Source organism: Cryptomeria japonica, chromosome 8 (genome assembly GCF_030272615.1).
Source record: "Cryptomeria japonica chromosome 8, Sugi_1.0, whole genome shotgun sequence".
Taxonomy (NCBI): domain Eukaryota; kingdom Viridiplantae; phylum Streptophyta; class Pinopsida; order Cupressales; family Cupressaceae; genus Cryptomeria; species Cryptomeria japonica.
This window is the reverse complement of record NC_081412.1, coordinates 655,130,485-655,146,236: the sequence shown is the minus strand read 5'-3', so window position 1 is coordinate 655,146,236 and position 15,752 is coordinate 655,130,485. Positions and strand designations below refer to the sequence as shown.

At 34.7% G+C, this 15,752-nt stretch overlaps 1 protein-coding gene across 1 annotated transcript in view; it reads right to left on the bottom strand.

Annotated features, from left to right (window-relative positions):
* Window positions 1-15,391, bottom strand: part of LOC131052003 (universal stress protein PHOS32-like) — a 44,704-nt gene extending 29,313 nt beyond the window's left edge. Inside the window, exons 1-4 of the mRNA XM_059210675.1 lie at window positions 15,223-15,391; window positions 13,840-13,952; window positions 13,619-13,740; window positions 13,362-13,481 (exon numbers count right to left, since the gene is read on the bottom strand). Coding sequence (XP_059066658.1) covers window positions 13,362-13,481; window positions 13,619-13,740; window positions 13,840-13,952; window positions 15,223-15,391 — 524 coding nt within the window. The remainder of the gene's footprint in view (window positions 1-13,361; window positions 13,482-13,618; window positions 13,741-13,839; window positions 13,953-15,222) is intronic.
* Between the last annotated feature and the right edge of the window lie 361 nt (window positions 15,392-15,752).

Genomic DNA, 15,752 nt, shown 5'->3' with positions numbered 1-15,752 from the left:
AATTCGGCATTGTTTTTCTCCATGTTAGTGACATTAAGAACAATTCGTCTAATCCTGCGAGATCGTGTTATGGCACTCTAAAAAATCCTCTCTCGGTTTAGGTAGACTAGGATCCAATTGCTCGTGGCGACACTTTCTCGGTTGCGACAAAAAGCATCAGATGGGTTCAATGAAAAGTTGCATAATGCCCCTTCTTTCAATCCACTCGTTGTGGCACCGAACCGTCAGCTCGTATGCATCGGGGTGTTCGGGTTTACGCTAGTAATGCCTTCTTTTTGTTCTCCAACTCGTCCAATTGTTGCGGGCCACACCCTAGCAGTGAAATCGCCTAAGTGCTCAAGTTGCTCAAAGTTGTCAATATTCGGCATCGCGTTTCTCGACGCCCGTTAATTATAAGAACAAGACGTCTGATCCTACGGGGTCGAGTTATGGCACTCTAAAAATGCCTCTCTCGGTTTCGGTAGACTCGGATCCAGTTGCTCGTGGCAACTCTTTCTCGGTTGTGACAAAAAGCATTAGATGAGTTCAATAAAAAGTTGCACAATGCCCCATATTTCAATCCGCTCATCGCGACACCGAACCGTCAGCTCATACGCGTTAGGGTGGCCATTTTTATGCTAGGAATACCTTCTTTTTTCTCTCCAACTTGTCCGATCATTGCAGGCCACACCCTCGCAACGAAATCGCCTAAGTGCTCAAGATGCTCAAAGTTGTCAATATTCGGCATCGCGTTTTGTAAAGACGTAAATTGTGCTAACTTCAAAAATAGCCGAAATACTCTTTATTCTTAAATAAACTCATAAATCAGTTAATAATCATTACTGATCATTTAATTGTATATAAATCATTTAAATGCATTCGACCTCCTATCTTATTTCATTAATAATTCCAATTTAATTTCATTTCCATTTCATTTGGGAAAAATAAACCTTATTTTCCTAATTAAATAATTATGGAAAAAATAGGGTTTGTGAAACGTTTCTCGGTGCTTGTTAATCATAAGAATGAGCCGTCTAATCCTACGAGGTCATGTTATGGCACTCTAAAAAGTCCTCTCTCGGTTTCGGTAGACTCGGATCCAGTTGCTCGTGGCGACGCTTTCTTGGTTGCGATAAAAAGCGTCAGATGAGTTCAATAAAAAGTTGTACAATGCCCCATCTTTCAGTCCACTCATCACAGCACCAAATCCTCAGTGCGTACGCATCGGGGTGGTCAGGTTTATGTTAGGAATTCTTTCTTTTTTCTCTCCAACTTGCCCGATTGTTGCGGGCCACACCCTGGCAACGAAATCGCCTAAGTGCTCAAGTTGCTCAAAGTTGTCAATATTCGACATCATGTTTCTTGGCGCTTGTTAATCATAAGAACAATTCATCTGATCCTATGGGGTTGTGTTATGGCACTCTAAAAAATCCTCTCTCGGTTTCAGTAGACTCGGATCTAATTGCTCGTGGTGACGCTTTCTTGGTTGCGACAAAAAACATCAGATGAGTTCAATGAAAAGTTGCACAATGCCCCATCTTTTAATTTGCTCGTCGCAGCACCAAACCGTCATCTCGTACACATCATGGTGGGAGGTTTTATGCTAGGAATTCCTTCTTTGTTCTCTCCAACTCGCCCGATTGTTGTGGGCCACACCCTGGCAGCAAAATCGCCTAAGTGCTCAAGTTGCTCAAAGTTGTCAATATTCGGCATCATGTTTCTCAGCGCCTGTTAATCGTAAGAATGAGATGTGTAATCCTATAGGGTCATGTTATGGCACTCTAAAAAATCCTCTCTCGGTTTCGACCTAGACTCGGATCCAGCTGCTCGTGGCGATGCTTTCTCGGTTGCGACAAAAAGTGTCAGATGAGTTCAATGAAAAGTTGCACAATGCCCCATCTTTCAATCCGCTCGTCGCGACACCAAACCATCAGCTCGTACACGTCGGTGTGGCTTAGTTTACGCTAGGAATGCCTTCTTTTTGCTCTCCAACTCGCTCGATCATTGCGGGCCACATCCTCACAACGAAATCGCCTAAGTGCTCAAGTTTCTCAAAGTTGTCAATATTCGGCATCGTGTTTCACAACGCCCATTAATCATAAGAACAAGTTGTATGATCCTACGGGGTCATGTTATGACACTTTAAAAAATCCTCTCTCAGTTTCGGTAGACTTGGATCCAATTGCTCGTGGCGACTCTTTCTCGGTTGCGACAAAAAAGCGTCAAATGAGTTCAATGAAAAGTTGCACAATGCCTCATCTTTCAATCCGCTTGTCGCGGCACCGAACCGTTAGGTCATATGCATCAGGGTGGCTGGGTTTACGCTAGGAATGCCTTCTTTGTTCTCTCCAGCTTGCTCGATCGTTGCGGGCCACACCCTGGCAGTGAAATCGCCTAAGTGCTCAAGTTGCTCAAAGTTGTCAATATTCGGCATCACGTTTCTCGGTGCCTGTTAATCAGAAGAATGATCTGTCTGATCCTACGGGGTTGTGTTATGGCACTCTAAAAAATATTCTCTCGATTTTAGTAGACTCGGATCCGGTTGCTCGTGGTGATGTTTTCTTGATTGCAACAAAAAGCGTCAGATGAATTCAATGAAAAGTAGCATAATGCCCCATCTTTCAATCTGCTCATCGTGGCACCAAATCATCAACTCATACGCATCTGGGTGGTTGGGTTCCAACTCACTCAATCATTGCGGGCCACAACCTAGCAGCGAAATCGCCTAAGTGCTCAAGTTGCTCAAAGTTGTCAATATTTGGCCTCATGTTTCTTAGTGCCCGTTAATCATAAGAATGTGCCATCTGATCCTACGGGGTCATGTTATGGCACTCTAAAAAAGCCTCTGTCGGTTTTGGTAGACTCGGATCCAGTTGCTCGTGGTGACACTTTCTCAGTTGCGACAAAAAGCGTCAGATGAGTTCAATGAAAAGTTGCGCAATGCCCCATCTTTCAATCCGTTCGTCACGGCACCGAATCGTCAGCTTGTACGCATCAAGGTGGCTGGATTTACACTAGGAATTCCTTCTCTTTGCTCTCCAACTCGTTCGATCATTGCGGGCCACACCCTTGTAGTGAAATCGCCTAAGTGCTCAAGTTGCTCAAAGTTGTCAATATTCGGCATCGCGTTTCTCGGTGCCCATTAATAATAAGAATGAGTTGTTAGATCCTACGGGGTCATGTTATGGCACTCTAAAAAAGCCTCTCTCAGTTTTGGTAGATGGCGACGCTTTCTCGATTGTGACAAAAAGCGTTAGATGAGTTCAATGAAAAGTTGCACAATGCCCCATCTTTCAATCCGCTCATCGTGGTACCGAACCTTTAGCTCGTATGCGTCGGGGTGGTCAGGTTTACACTAGGAATGCCTTCTTTTTGCTCTCAAACTCGCCCAATTGTTGTGGGCCACACCTTGGGAGTGAAATCGCCTAAGTGCTCAAGTTGCTCAAAGTTGTCAATATTCGGCATCGCGTTTCTCGGTGCCCATTAATCATAAGAACGATCTATTAGATCCTACGAGGTCGTGTTATGGCACTCTAAAAAAGCCTCTCTCGGTTTCGGTAGACTCGGATCCAGTTGCTCGTGGCGACACTTTCTTGGTTGCGACAAAAAGCGTCATATGAGTTCAATGAAAAGTTGCACAATGCCCCATCTTTCAATCCGCTCGTCATGACACCGAACCATCAGCTCGTACGCATCGGGGTGGTCAGGTTTACGCTATATTTTCTCTCCAACTCGCCCGATCGTTGCAGGCCACACCCTAGCAGCAAAATCGCTTAAGTGCATGCATTATATGAATATAAGTTTATGGGCTATGCAATTTTTTTAGAATGGGTATTGGTACAATGGTGTCTTACATTGGCTAATTTTGGTTCTTTCCATGTTTCCTTTATATAGTCTTATTTTGACTATAACTATTGAATTTGTGTTGATCCCCATAAGCTTATGTCTTGGATTACAAACATATATTTAGGTTCAAAGCTTAAGTAACAATAAACTTTGTGCAATTATTCATTTAATCATTTGTACTGCAATTATGGATAACCATAATAAATGATTTCCATTAACCAAAAAGCTACAAATCTATGCAACATTGTATACCATTAAAACTATCAAATATATCCAATACAAACAAATAGGCTTGCCAAAAACCATATGGACATAGAATTTCACGTATTCATAAAATAAAACATATGTTCAAAATTGCTATAAAGGCATACAACATGATATCTAATAAAGTCAAATAGGGGCTTGCCAAAAGCCATATGGACATAGAATGTCACATATTCGTAATACAAAACATATGTTCAAAATTACCATATAGTCATACAACATGGTATCCAATAAAGTCAAATACGAGCTTGCCAAAAGCCATATGGACATAGAATGTCACATATTCGTAATACAAAACATATGTTCAAAATTGCCATATAGGCATACAACATAGGACCCTATTCTATTCATTTCCCTCTAGAGGAAGGAAACAGATCACGAGATATCTTTGCCTGTTGAGGGGATGGAGATGTATATGATGCATGTGTCTTTCGAGTATGTCCACTCGACCTCCTCTCCAGCATTTTTTGTAACTCCACCTGATACAATGAAAAGAATGATGTTAGCATATACAAAAATTGAATTTTAGAATGACATATAATAAAATAGTCACTTACCGCATACAAATAATCATGATGTTCATCCACAACAGGTGCATGTTCATGATTTGGAGTGACAAGCCCCTCCTGTAAGCATCACAATATAAATTAAAATAAATACAAGTGTCATTAAAATTTTCAATAGCATATTATTAAGATAACAAATGTAATGCTAAATTTACTAAATTTATAAATATGTCTCATACTTTTGATAAAGCAGTTGAACTTGCTACTACTACAGAAACACCGCGCTCCATTGACGTGCAGACAACAGGAGGAGTCTCTGATGTCAACATTTGAAAATTAAACAAAGTATATTGATTAATTGCTAACACTATCTATAATATTTAATAACAACATTAAAGATAAATTATTTACCTGGGTGAAAGATTGTCAATGAAATACACTGCGAGGTGTTGATGTTGAAGCTCTAGCATCAAACTATTTGGCATCCAAAATGAGTAATTAGAAAATCATTCACATAAGGTTCAACTATCTACATATAATAATTATATTTCTTCACTCGTTGTATACCTGTGGAGTCAACGAAGTCGTGAAAAAGGGTGCTGCAGGAATGTTGCTAGTATTGTGAACACTTTGACCCTGATTTTTTATCATAATAATTTACTAATTTAGATATATTCTCAAATTTACATATAAGATTTAATAAAAAGAATGAAATGAACTTGTAATGAAATTCACAATGGGTATCAATGCCAAATGTTTCATTCAACAAGGATTCTGTCATGACAATGTTCTCTGTAGCAAATTCCGCTCGTGCACATGCATTCTTAGAACTATTAGGATCATAAGTGCAAAGAGAACCACAAGATCGACAAAAATGAGCTGGAACTCGATGCCTAGAAGAATCACCATCATCACTCGCATCACCCTCTACTAGAGGCCTAACATACTGTATAAGGGTTTGAGTGAGTGAGCTAATGGAGTCTAGAGTTTCGACCTCAATACTCTCCTTCACAGTGGAAGGAATAATAACATGACCCACCATAGGTCTGGCCAAGGGTCTTGGTGGGAGATTTGGGTCACGCTGTGCACCCTCTCTATCATGTGAGGAAACCCCACCTCTACCTTGGAAATCTAGAAAATCAAAATAGTTTGGGATCTCATTAAGGACAAACTCACAGTACAGTTTTCTCAAAAAGTATTGGGGTACCTCATGATTATTGCATGGGGGCTGATCAAATACCATCCACCACCTATCCCAAAAATTATTCTTAATCCCTTCATGATGACACCAATGAATAGGGAATCTCCTACATCCAGGGTGTAAAGGTTGATTCGTTCGGGGGTCCGTAAAAAGAGCACACAAGTCAAATTTATTAATTTTCTTTTTCTTCACTGCCGCATATGATAATTTGTCAGCTTAAAATTTCTTTTGTTCTTCCTTCTTACTGGACCAAAGATTTATTTGCCCACTCACAGATTGTATGTGAGATACAATAGATTTCAAAGAACTGGCAAGGTTTGTCCTATGGGAGTTTGTTCCAGTGGGATCTTTTAGCCTTGTGATTAAACCTTCAAGCTCTTTTTAGCTATTTTCTATTTGACCTAATAGGTTTTCTTGTGTACCTATGGGATGTCTAGGGATTGTAGGAGGTTCTTGATGTGGTTCTTCTTCAATATGGTCTTCATGAGGAGGTGATTGAGTGTTTTCAACATTTTCTTGTCTAATCTCATTTTCTGATAATGAAAATAAATTTAAATCAATAAACCTAGTTTAATCTTCAAATTCATAAAAAAATGACAATAAGAAAGAAAAAAAATACATACCTCTTCGAGCTCTTCGATGGCGTGGCAGCATTTTGATGAGAGATGGACAACTTAGTGCCCAATATCAAGCTTTTACAAAGGGCAAGTGCAAGAAAATGGCACCCCAAATCGCCAAAATGCGGGTTTGGGAATGCAGAATGCATCCAAAATGCGAACATGGGTTTTTTTAGAGTTTTAAATGCTCATAAGGCGCGCGCCTTATCAGGCATGCACCTTATGAGCATTTTTCATTTTTTTTGAAGTGTGGCACCTTTTTGGTATCACAACTTCATGCATATACCCCTTAATGCTAATGCCTTGGGTTACCTTCTCCAAGCAACCAACCAATTACAACTTATTAAAGGAATTTCTATTCTACAGGAGAAAGTGGTTATTAACTCTCATTTTGTGGATGATAGTATGTTGTTTTTGTAAAATGATGAAGAAGAGTTAAAGAATACTTTGGAAATCCTTGATTTATATTGTGCCGTTTCTGGTTCACAGTTAGCCCATAACAAGACTGGCTTTTTTATGTCCCAAATTGGTGATGTGCCTGAATGGATTCCTAAGGAATGGAGACAAATTAAGCATGGGGAGATTACCAGATATCTTTGCATTCCCTTTGGTATAGGGGTCTCTCTTTCTAATATGTGGGTATGGTTCCTTACCGAACTTAAGCACAAGTTATTTACTTGGGGCAATAAATTTTTATCTTTGGCTGGCAAGATTCAAGTTGCCAATAAAATTTTCATTGCTTCCCATGTGTACTTTTCATCTTGTTGGATGTCTTCTAAGAGGAAATATGAAGATCTAAATAAACTACTTAGAAAAAAAAATTGGTCTAAATGAGATGGCAATGCTGGTTTTATTACGTCTTCTTGGTCTCATTGCTTTCAGCCAAAACATAAAGGCAGACTTGGAATCATTGATACAAAAACCTAGGGGTTGTGTCTTGCTGCTAAGTGGATTATCAGAGCTAGTAAAGGCGATGAATCATAGAAAATATTGTTTCGTCATCGAGTTTTTCAAGCTGGTGCCAATAATAAATGGCAATTTATTAATTGGTTTGATAAAATTATGATGTCTCCCTTTTTCAAAATTAAGGCTTCTTTCCCTTTACAATCTATTTGGAAGGCTTGGCAACAGGTTTGTCAATTTTTACAATGGAATGGTGACTCCTTACAACGGGGTTTTGGCTTTGCTTCTTTGTCAATTTGGTGGAATAAACTTATTAGTTATCACAATCAACCACTTGTTGTTTGCTTTCCAAAGAATGCTTACTATTTGTATAAGAAAGGAATTTGATAATTTAAAGATATATGGGATTTTGAAACCTTTGATTGGGCTCCATGGATGAAAATGAAAGAGCAATCTCATTTAAACAACAAGTATAGGGAATTTCTGATATTTGTGCAGTCATTGGTCCCTCCTGAATTATCCATAAAACTTTGTACGCCATGGGAATGCAATTATTTTAAGGATTGGAAATGCTTGGCTTCTTCTCATTTCCACTTTCTTCCTTTAAAGAAAATTTATCTCCATCTATTACCTCATTGTGAAATCATTTCTCACTTGAATCATAAATGGAGATGCAGATTTAGTGCCAAGAGGTGGAATTTAATGATTGCACAAATTTGGAAATCCAAGGTTGATGTAGACACTCAATTTCTTGCTTGGAAATCTCTTCATCATAAGCTATCAATTGGGGATCACTTAAGATGCATTGTTGTGCAGCCAGTTAAATGTCCCTTTTGCTCAGGTAGTGAAAACCCGAAACATATATTTTGGGATTGCCCCTTTGCAAATAAACAATTGAATGTTGTGTTTTCCAATTTCTCTGCTATTTTTCATCATAAGTTGAATTGGAAGGAAGCTCTCTTTGGTATTGGTTTGCATAAGAATTGTATTGTTGATTCTATGAGACAAGTGATTTTAAGACATATCTGGAAGGCTAGATGTACTGCTATGTTCTCAAGCACTTATTTTTCGGAAACTAGTATTTTAAAGCTTTACTCTGACATAATTTTTCAGGCTTCCTTTTTGTTTTCATAGCTCCCAGATTTATCCTGAAGAATTTTTTTGGCCATGGCTCAGCTCCAACAAATTCAAGATCGGGCTAGTATGCTACATAACAGCTGTAAAATAAATTTTTGTAAAGTGTTCAAATGAAACTCTTAATGTCTATTCTCTTATGTACTATTTTTGTTGGTTTATGTAATTGTCTCGGTTGTTTCATTAGTCATCATATCTATTTGAAGCTCCTTTATATTTTCATTCATCTATCTTTTTTAGCAGATCATCATTTGTAATCTTGCTTTGATTCAATATTAAAAAAGCTAATTTTTACATATCATGTGATCATAATGTTTTATGAGACCACATTTCCATCAGACAACTTATCAAATAATTCACATGCCCTGCATATGCTTTCATATTTTTCATGCATATCTATCAAGGAATATTCAACTTCAACATCTGACAAAAATTCACTTCCAATTGTACTTTGATGGATGTTGATGCCCTATTCTCAAGATCCATTTGTCCTTTTGTTAGAGCATAACGTTTATTAGGGGTCCACACTTTTAGAAATGAAACTAAAATGCTATTTATAAGACTATTTAGACCTTATAATATGATATGCATATTGTATATTATAAAGATGATTAATTAATAAATTATCATAGAAAATAAATATTTTATATTAAATAAATAATAAATATGTTATGCTGAATGTTTGATAAAATCTTTTAAAACTAATATAAATGTCTAAATTTTTTAATTAAAAAGTATAAAACTCAAAAGATTTTTTTTTATAATTTAATGTTATTGTTGGTTATTATGTGAAGTTTCATTACATATCTCTCATGGGTGGCTATCTATTATAGTGAGTGACAATTAAGTCTATATAAACATCCTTGTACCAATGTGAAGATATAACTAGTAATGGAAACAACAAGAAATTGTAATATGACAATGGATGTAAAATTGAGAATACTTTAGAAGCATCTTCATTTTTTTTGTAATCTTTTAAGACATATGGTCTAGGTAATCTTCTCATCCAATTATTTTCTTATTTCTTTTGAAATTCCAATATTTTGTGTTCCTAAATTTAAGTTAAGCCTATATTTTATTTGGTATTGGTATGATCAATAAAAATGATGCTACCTAGTGATTCTCTTCTCTTGGAATATAAACTCAAATAGTGTTAAAATTAATAATGAAAAATGATTGAAACAAAAAAATCTCTAAAATCAAAATAGAATAAGGATAGTATAAATTCAATAACTTTCAAAAGACAAAATGATAAAACACTAATATTTATATTCCTAGATGATAAACTAAAAAAAATGACATATGTAGCCCTTGTGATGCATGAGTCATGATGAAAATTGTCTTAGAAAGAATCTAGATATAGAATTGAATCTACATGTAAGATTAGTGGTGTCATATGAACTCAATTTGATGAGGGAGAAGTAGTATCTAACCATTGTTAGCCGGGAAACTGAACGAGGTAGAAGTGACATGTGCTCAATTATTTCCTAATTTACATAAAAAATAAATTTTAATTACCTAGAAGTAAACTTAATATAATGTACATAAAAATAATATCACATCAATAAATAGCTATTACAATAGTTTTCTTTTAGATATCATGCCTATAGTTATTCGTTCACATGCCTTTATAAAAATTTTATAAATACAAGATCTGTTTCTTAGAATTGAGTTTTTATAATCATTCCTTTCACTATAAAATTATTAGTGTATGTGAAGACCCATTTTCTTTGATTGTCCTAGAAAAATTGTGTCGAAGATTGGCAATGTCAAAAATCTTATGAAATATAACAAATTGAATTATTTATGGCCCTAATTATTTCATTTTTCCCATGAAGTCCATTTAAAGTTTTGAAGTATGTTTATATACAATTATCTTCTTTTCTTTTCTTTTTTTCAATCGATAAGGGGTTGAAGTCATTAACACTTTTAAATTGAGCTATGAACCAGTGAGGTCATATTTTTTGAGGGACCTCATCCTCAGAGTTATTTGGCATTAACAACCTTATATATCCTTTTTGCCATCCTTTTCTCCTTATCTCCCCTTCTTCCTTATCTCTCCGCTTCGCTCCTTATCTCTCTACTCTACTACTTATCTCCTTATTCTTGGCATTGACATCTCCTTATCTCTCTATCTCACGTTGTCATTGTCTCCTTATCTCTCCATCGTGTGCTAGTGTCACCTCCTTATCTCTCTGATGTGTGCTAGTGTTTCGTCCTTATCTCTCTAATGTGCACATCACTTCCACATCTCTCCATCATGATCTAGCCTTGCCACCTTATCTCTCTATTGCATGTGTTACCTCCTTATCTCTATGTTGTGCACTTCACCACCTTATCTATCTATTATGTGTGCATATCTCGATGTTCAACCTTGAAAAGGTTGACAAACACCTCCTTCAGCAAGAAGTGTGAACATTTCTCTTGGCTGCACGCAAAGCCTCCTTTGATCGTCCTTCATCCCATGGGGTTTCAAACCCAAGACCACCCTCTCAACATGACTCACAACATTAGTTGCGATGCGGGGACATCCCCATACACAATTATCTTCTTAATCCCTAAAAAGGGTCAAGTTTTGTAGGGGATATCCTATATCATATACAATTTAAACATAATTCACAATATTTACCTTTCTAGACATTATTGTTTTAGTATTCATTGATTCCATATTTTGTCAAAGTTAATGTTCTCATTTTCCAACTATCTTTCTCATCAATATTTGTTGTACTATAATATTAATTGAAAATGTGTAGCTAGATATATAATTCATATTATCTTTACAATGTCTCCCTTGGTAAAACATTACTAGTTGGTAGCATTCTTTCTTAGTTTTCTCACATATTAGAATATCATGATTTGTCCGGTTCTTTTTTTTTTCATTCACACTCTTTCTCTACTTGGGAAACTACTTAATTCTACAACATATTTATCTTTTTTTGTTCAGACAACCTATAATATTAGGTTTTGAGTATATTGCATAAATGCAAAGGGATTTTTTTGAGCTTTGATATGAGATTGGATAACATCTAAAGATAGTTTTGAAAGTAATTACATTAATATTTAACTAGGGATATTATAGTGGTGTTAGAGAATTGTGTGTGTGTGTGTGTGTGTGTGGAATATTAGCATCAAAGATATCACATTTGTTTTCTCTTTTCAATAATGTATTAAAGTGACTATTTTCCCTACAATATCTATGAATGAAGATATTATTCTCATGATTATATTGTTATTGTAATTTCATATATTTAAAAGTATTAGTGAATAGAAAATAAAAAATAAAAGGCTAGTTTGCATAGGGAAGGGCACAATGCAAACAATGCATTACTCTCTAGAATAGGCTTGTATAAGTAGTGGCTAGGACGATTCTTCTTCATAAGAAACTAAACTAACTACTTCTATTTTCCACCATTAGCATAATGAATTGGGATCTTAGTTTCTATATCACTCTTAGACTTGAGTCCATGTCAAGCAATGGGGAGTGCTTGATTCCTTTAGCTCCAATATGTTCAGCACTAATAAATATAAGTGAAAATACTACTATAGTCTCTTATTTCATTCGAAGGTATTTGTTGGACTCAAAGAATCTATACATATGAAGGAATTCCACACAAAATAAGATATTTGATTTAATTTAAGGCACTATATTTTATATGGAACCAATGCAAGAAGTGTTGTGTTTTATTTCCCATATACCATATATGAAATTATTTTTCAAAATGACACCTTACTATATAGCTCTTCTTTTTTTTAATGCTAGAGAGATTGGTAGTGCATTCATCAAATGAATTCCTTCATACAATTTATAATTTTGAGATCTTAAGATATTTTTTCAATACATTAGGTAGACAAGTGAATGTTTAATAATGAATTTGAAGATATTATAATGTTTTGAGTAGATTTATATCATATAGGTTTTTAAACATATTTACCCATATATATATAAAATTTGATGTGAATGTATATATTAAATAATAGAAAAAATGACATAATCTATATCAACATAAAAATAGGGGGGAGAGACACATACTTGATTGGATAGAGGCTTAAAAAATGCATTATACATGTGAACTTAAAAGGGGATCCCTTTTATATACAATTTGAGAGAATGCATTTATATGAATTAAGAAATTAATCTAAAGGAGGGGCACGTACTTGTCTAGATAAGGGATAGGGACTTGAAAATATAAAGGAAACTTCTCAAAGTTGTATTATATTTATTTATAATAGAAATTTTTTATTTTCCTTTTTATTCAACAGTAAAGTATTTTTGTAAAGAGTTATTAAATAATTGATAGTTTATGAATTGATTGCTTAATCTTTAAATGTTAATTTTATTTATTCATAGATGCATTAATTAACTTTGAAACTAATGTGACATAAGCAGTAGTATATTTGGATTTATACAAAAAAATTCATTATCCTTTCTTTTTTATGACTTTTTCCAAAAACAAATTGCACTTGATACATAAGTATCTTATATATTACTTTATAAAATACTTTTATTTAGAAAAAACAAGAATAAAATGGTATCACATTGTAAAATTAATTTTTAATCTTATATTTCAAATAAAGATAACATTATTTAAACATGGATAAGAATAATCTTTCACTATAACTATAAACCTTGTCCATAAAGATAATTTTAATTTTGCTATTTCCATTCTAAACAAATAGAAAGAAAATAATATAGATAAAATCTGAAAATAATGTCATAACAATGAAGAACAATATACAAGCAATAGATAAAACAATACATAAGCAATAGATAGAGGCTCTTTCTACATAAAAGAAAGCATTTGAGAAAAATGACTCTCAATGGAAATGTGCATGAAGACATAAATACTCTATTTACAATAAAACATGCTCATATCATAAAATATAAAATAAATAATTAAACCAAATAATAACCATCTCAAAGTATTTGAGACTATTCCCCTTTTCACAGTTTGAATCTGAGGAGCTTTTACTATTGCCACAGGACAACTTGCATTCCCAACAACATAGTTGCTTATACTGCCAACAAATAACCTGCAAGACATACAACATTTTTTTAATGAATACATACTGAACTTCTAATAAATTAAAATATATAAAAAACAAATAATAATAATAATAACTATACCAGGAAAAAAATAAACTTCAATATAAAAACTATTATTTCTTACCTTCGTAGTAGTCTAGGACCTTCGCTACTACCCATCACTAAACTGTCAAGCTCAAGATCTTCAACAGCTTCACATAGCTTTTTCTTTGTATTGCCCAAGTATATCTTAGCTACTATCTTAGCCTGCCAATAAATGTTTCCAAAAAATTGTATGAAATAAAACCTATATATTTATTGAGCTCTGAAACCATTTTATCAAATTTAATATCTTAGAATCCCCACCTCCTTTTGCCTGGAAACGGTGTCCAACATGTCTAAAATCTCTGCATCGAAATCAGTCAAACAATATTGCTTTGCCAATCTAGGTTGCCTAAACTGGGATAAAGGAATTAGAGCTGCATCAACATAAAAAATACTGTTAAGCTTGACAAAACAAAAGTAATAGTAATCTGCATATATATGTATATGAAAGAAGAATATAATACTTCAATTATAATCTAGCAACCATCTAAAATAACATTGTTAAAAGGAGATATACGCATGAGAGCCAGATTTTTTCTAAGGTTTGGTGCAAGCATATTTTATAAGAAGATTCTTATATAGGGTTGTGAAAAATTCACTGAAATAATGAGTAACATAAACAAAAGTATTAGTAGTATAATAACGAAGATTTATATTCTAATAACAATTTTAGAAACTTAATTTGGTTGGTTTTATGAGTTAGTGTACATTTTTTTAGATTTAGTTATGTTATATTATAAATATGCTTTTAATGATATCAAATTTCTACAATCTTTTAAAGTTGTTCTGTCTTGTTTCTCGATTCGATTGTGTTGGTGCATTTTACATAAACGTTTTGGATTACACTCCATGATCTACCATCAGAATGAAAAATGTGAGATGAGAAGAAATGAATTTGTTGCAGACTAAGATACTAAAAGGAAGAGAGGAGGATCATTTGTTGTTACAGTTCATTTGATAAAATATCAGGCTTGATCAAATGAATATTTAAAGCAACAACAAATGCTCAATCCTGATATTTTATCAAATGAATATTTAATGCAACAACAAATGATCTTTCTCTCTTCCTTTTAGTATCTTGGTCTGTAACAAATTTGTTTCTTCTCCTCTATCACTCTTCATCCTGATGATGGATCAGAAATGTGATCCGAAATTTTGATGTAAAAAGGACTGACACAATCGAATCCAAAAACAAGACAGAATAGCTCTAACTATTTAATTAAAATAAGTAGATTTCCACAATCTATGAGACTGTCTGTACGTGCTTCTAGATTTGATTGCATGAGTGTTTTTTTGCATCAACGTTTGAGATCACACTCCGTGATCCATCATCAAGATGATAAGAGAGCATAAGAAGAAAAATAGAATAAGTTGCAGACTTGAACAAACAAAAAAGACAGAGAAAAGTGGAAGGAGTCTCTCTTTTTAATTTGTTCAAGTCTGCAACTTATTTCATTTTTCTCCTTATATTCTTTTATCATCTTGATGATAGATCACAGAGTGTGATCCGAAATGTTGATAAAAAAACAATCACACAATCAAATCCAAAAACACATAAATACAGCTCTAACTCTTTTCAAAAACCCCTTCTTACTATTAATCCAAACTAATAAAAAAAAGCATTGATAGAAAGAGTACACGCACGGGAGCCAGATTTTTTCCAAGAGTTGGTGCAGCCATTTGAATGATGCAGAACATGAACGAGCACAAGCCTGTCACGTTTGTCTACGAGATTGTCGATGGCCCATTGCAGAGCATTTTTGCTGGCTTCTGAATTCACCATGGCAACGCCCACGTTACGATCTCCAGGCATTGTCGAGTATAAAAGATTGTTTTGCCTCAATTGCCTGGGATCGAAAACGTTTCTAAGCTATTATAGCACACAGTATTGCTCCAATCTCTGCAATGTAACGCCTGTGTATATATAGCTTCGATTTTCTGTATTTAGTGGACACGAGGTAAAGCTGGTTTGTTTAATCGTGACGATCAATTTTGAATATTTAGTAAATTGGAACGGTGGCTGCTCCAGTTGGCTCTGTTTTACTGGAATTTATTTTGTTGGTTTATGTGTCGTTAAAATCCACGAGCTTGGTGTTCTCCACACATGCGAATAGAGGGAGATATCAACTGGACTAGTTTTTATGGAATGATCTTTGATAACTTAAGAATGTTTA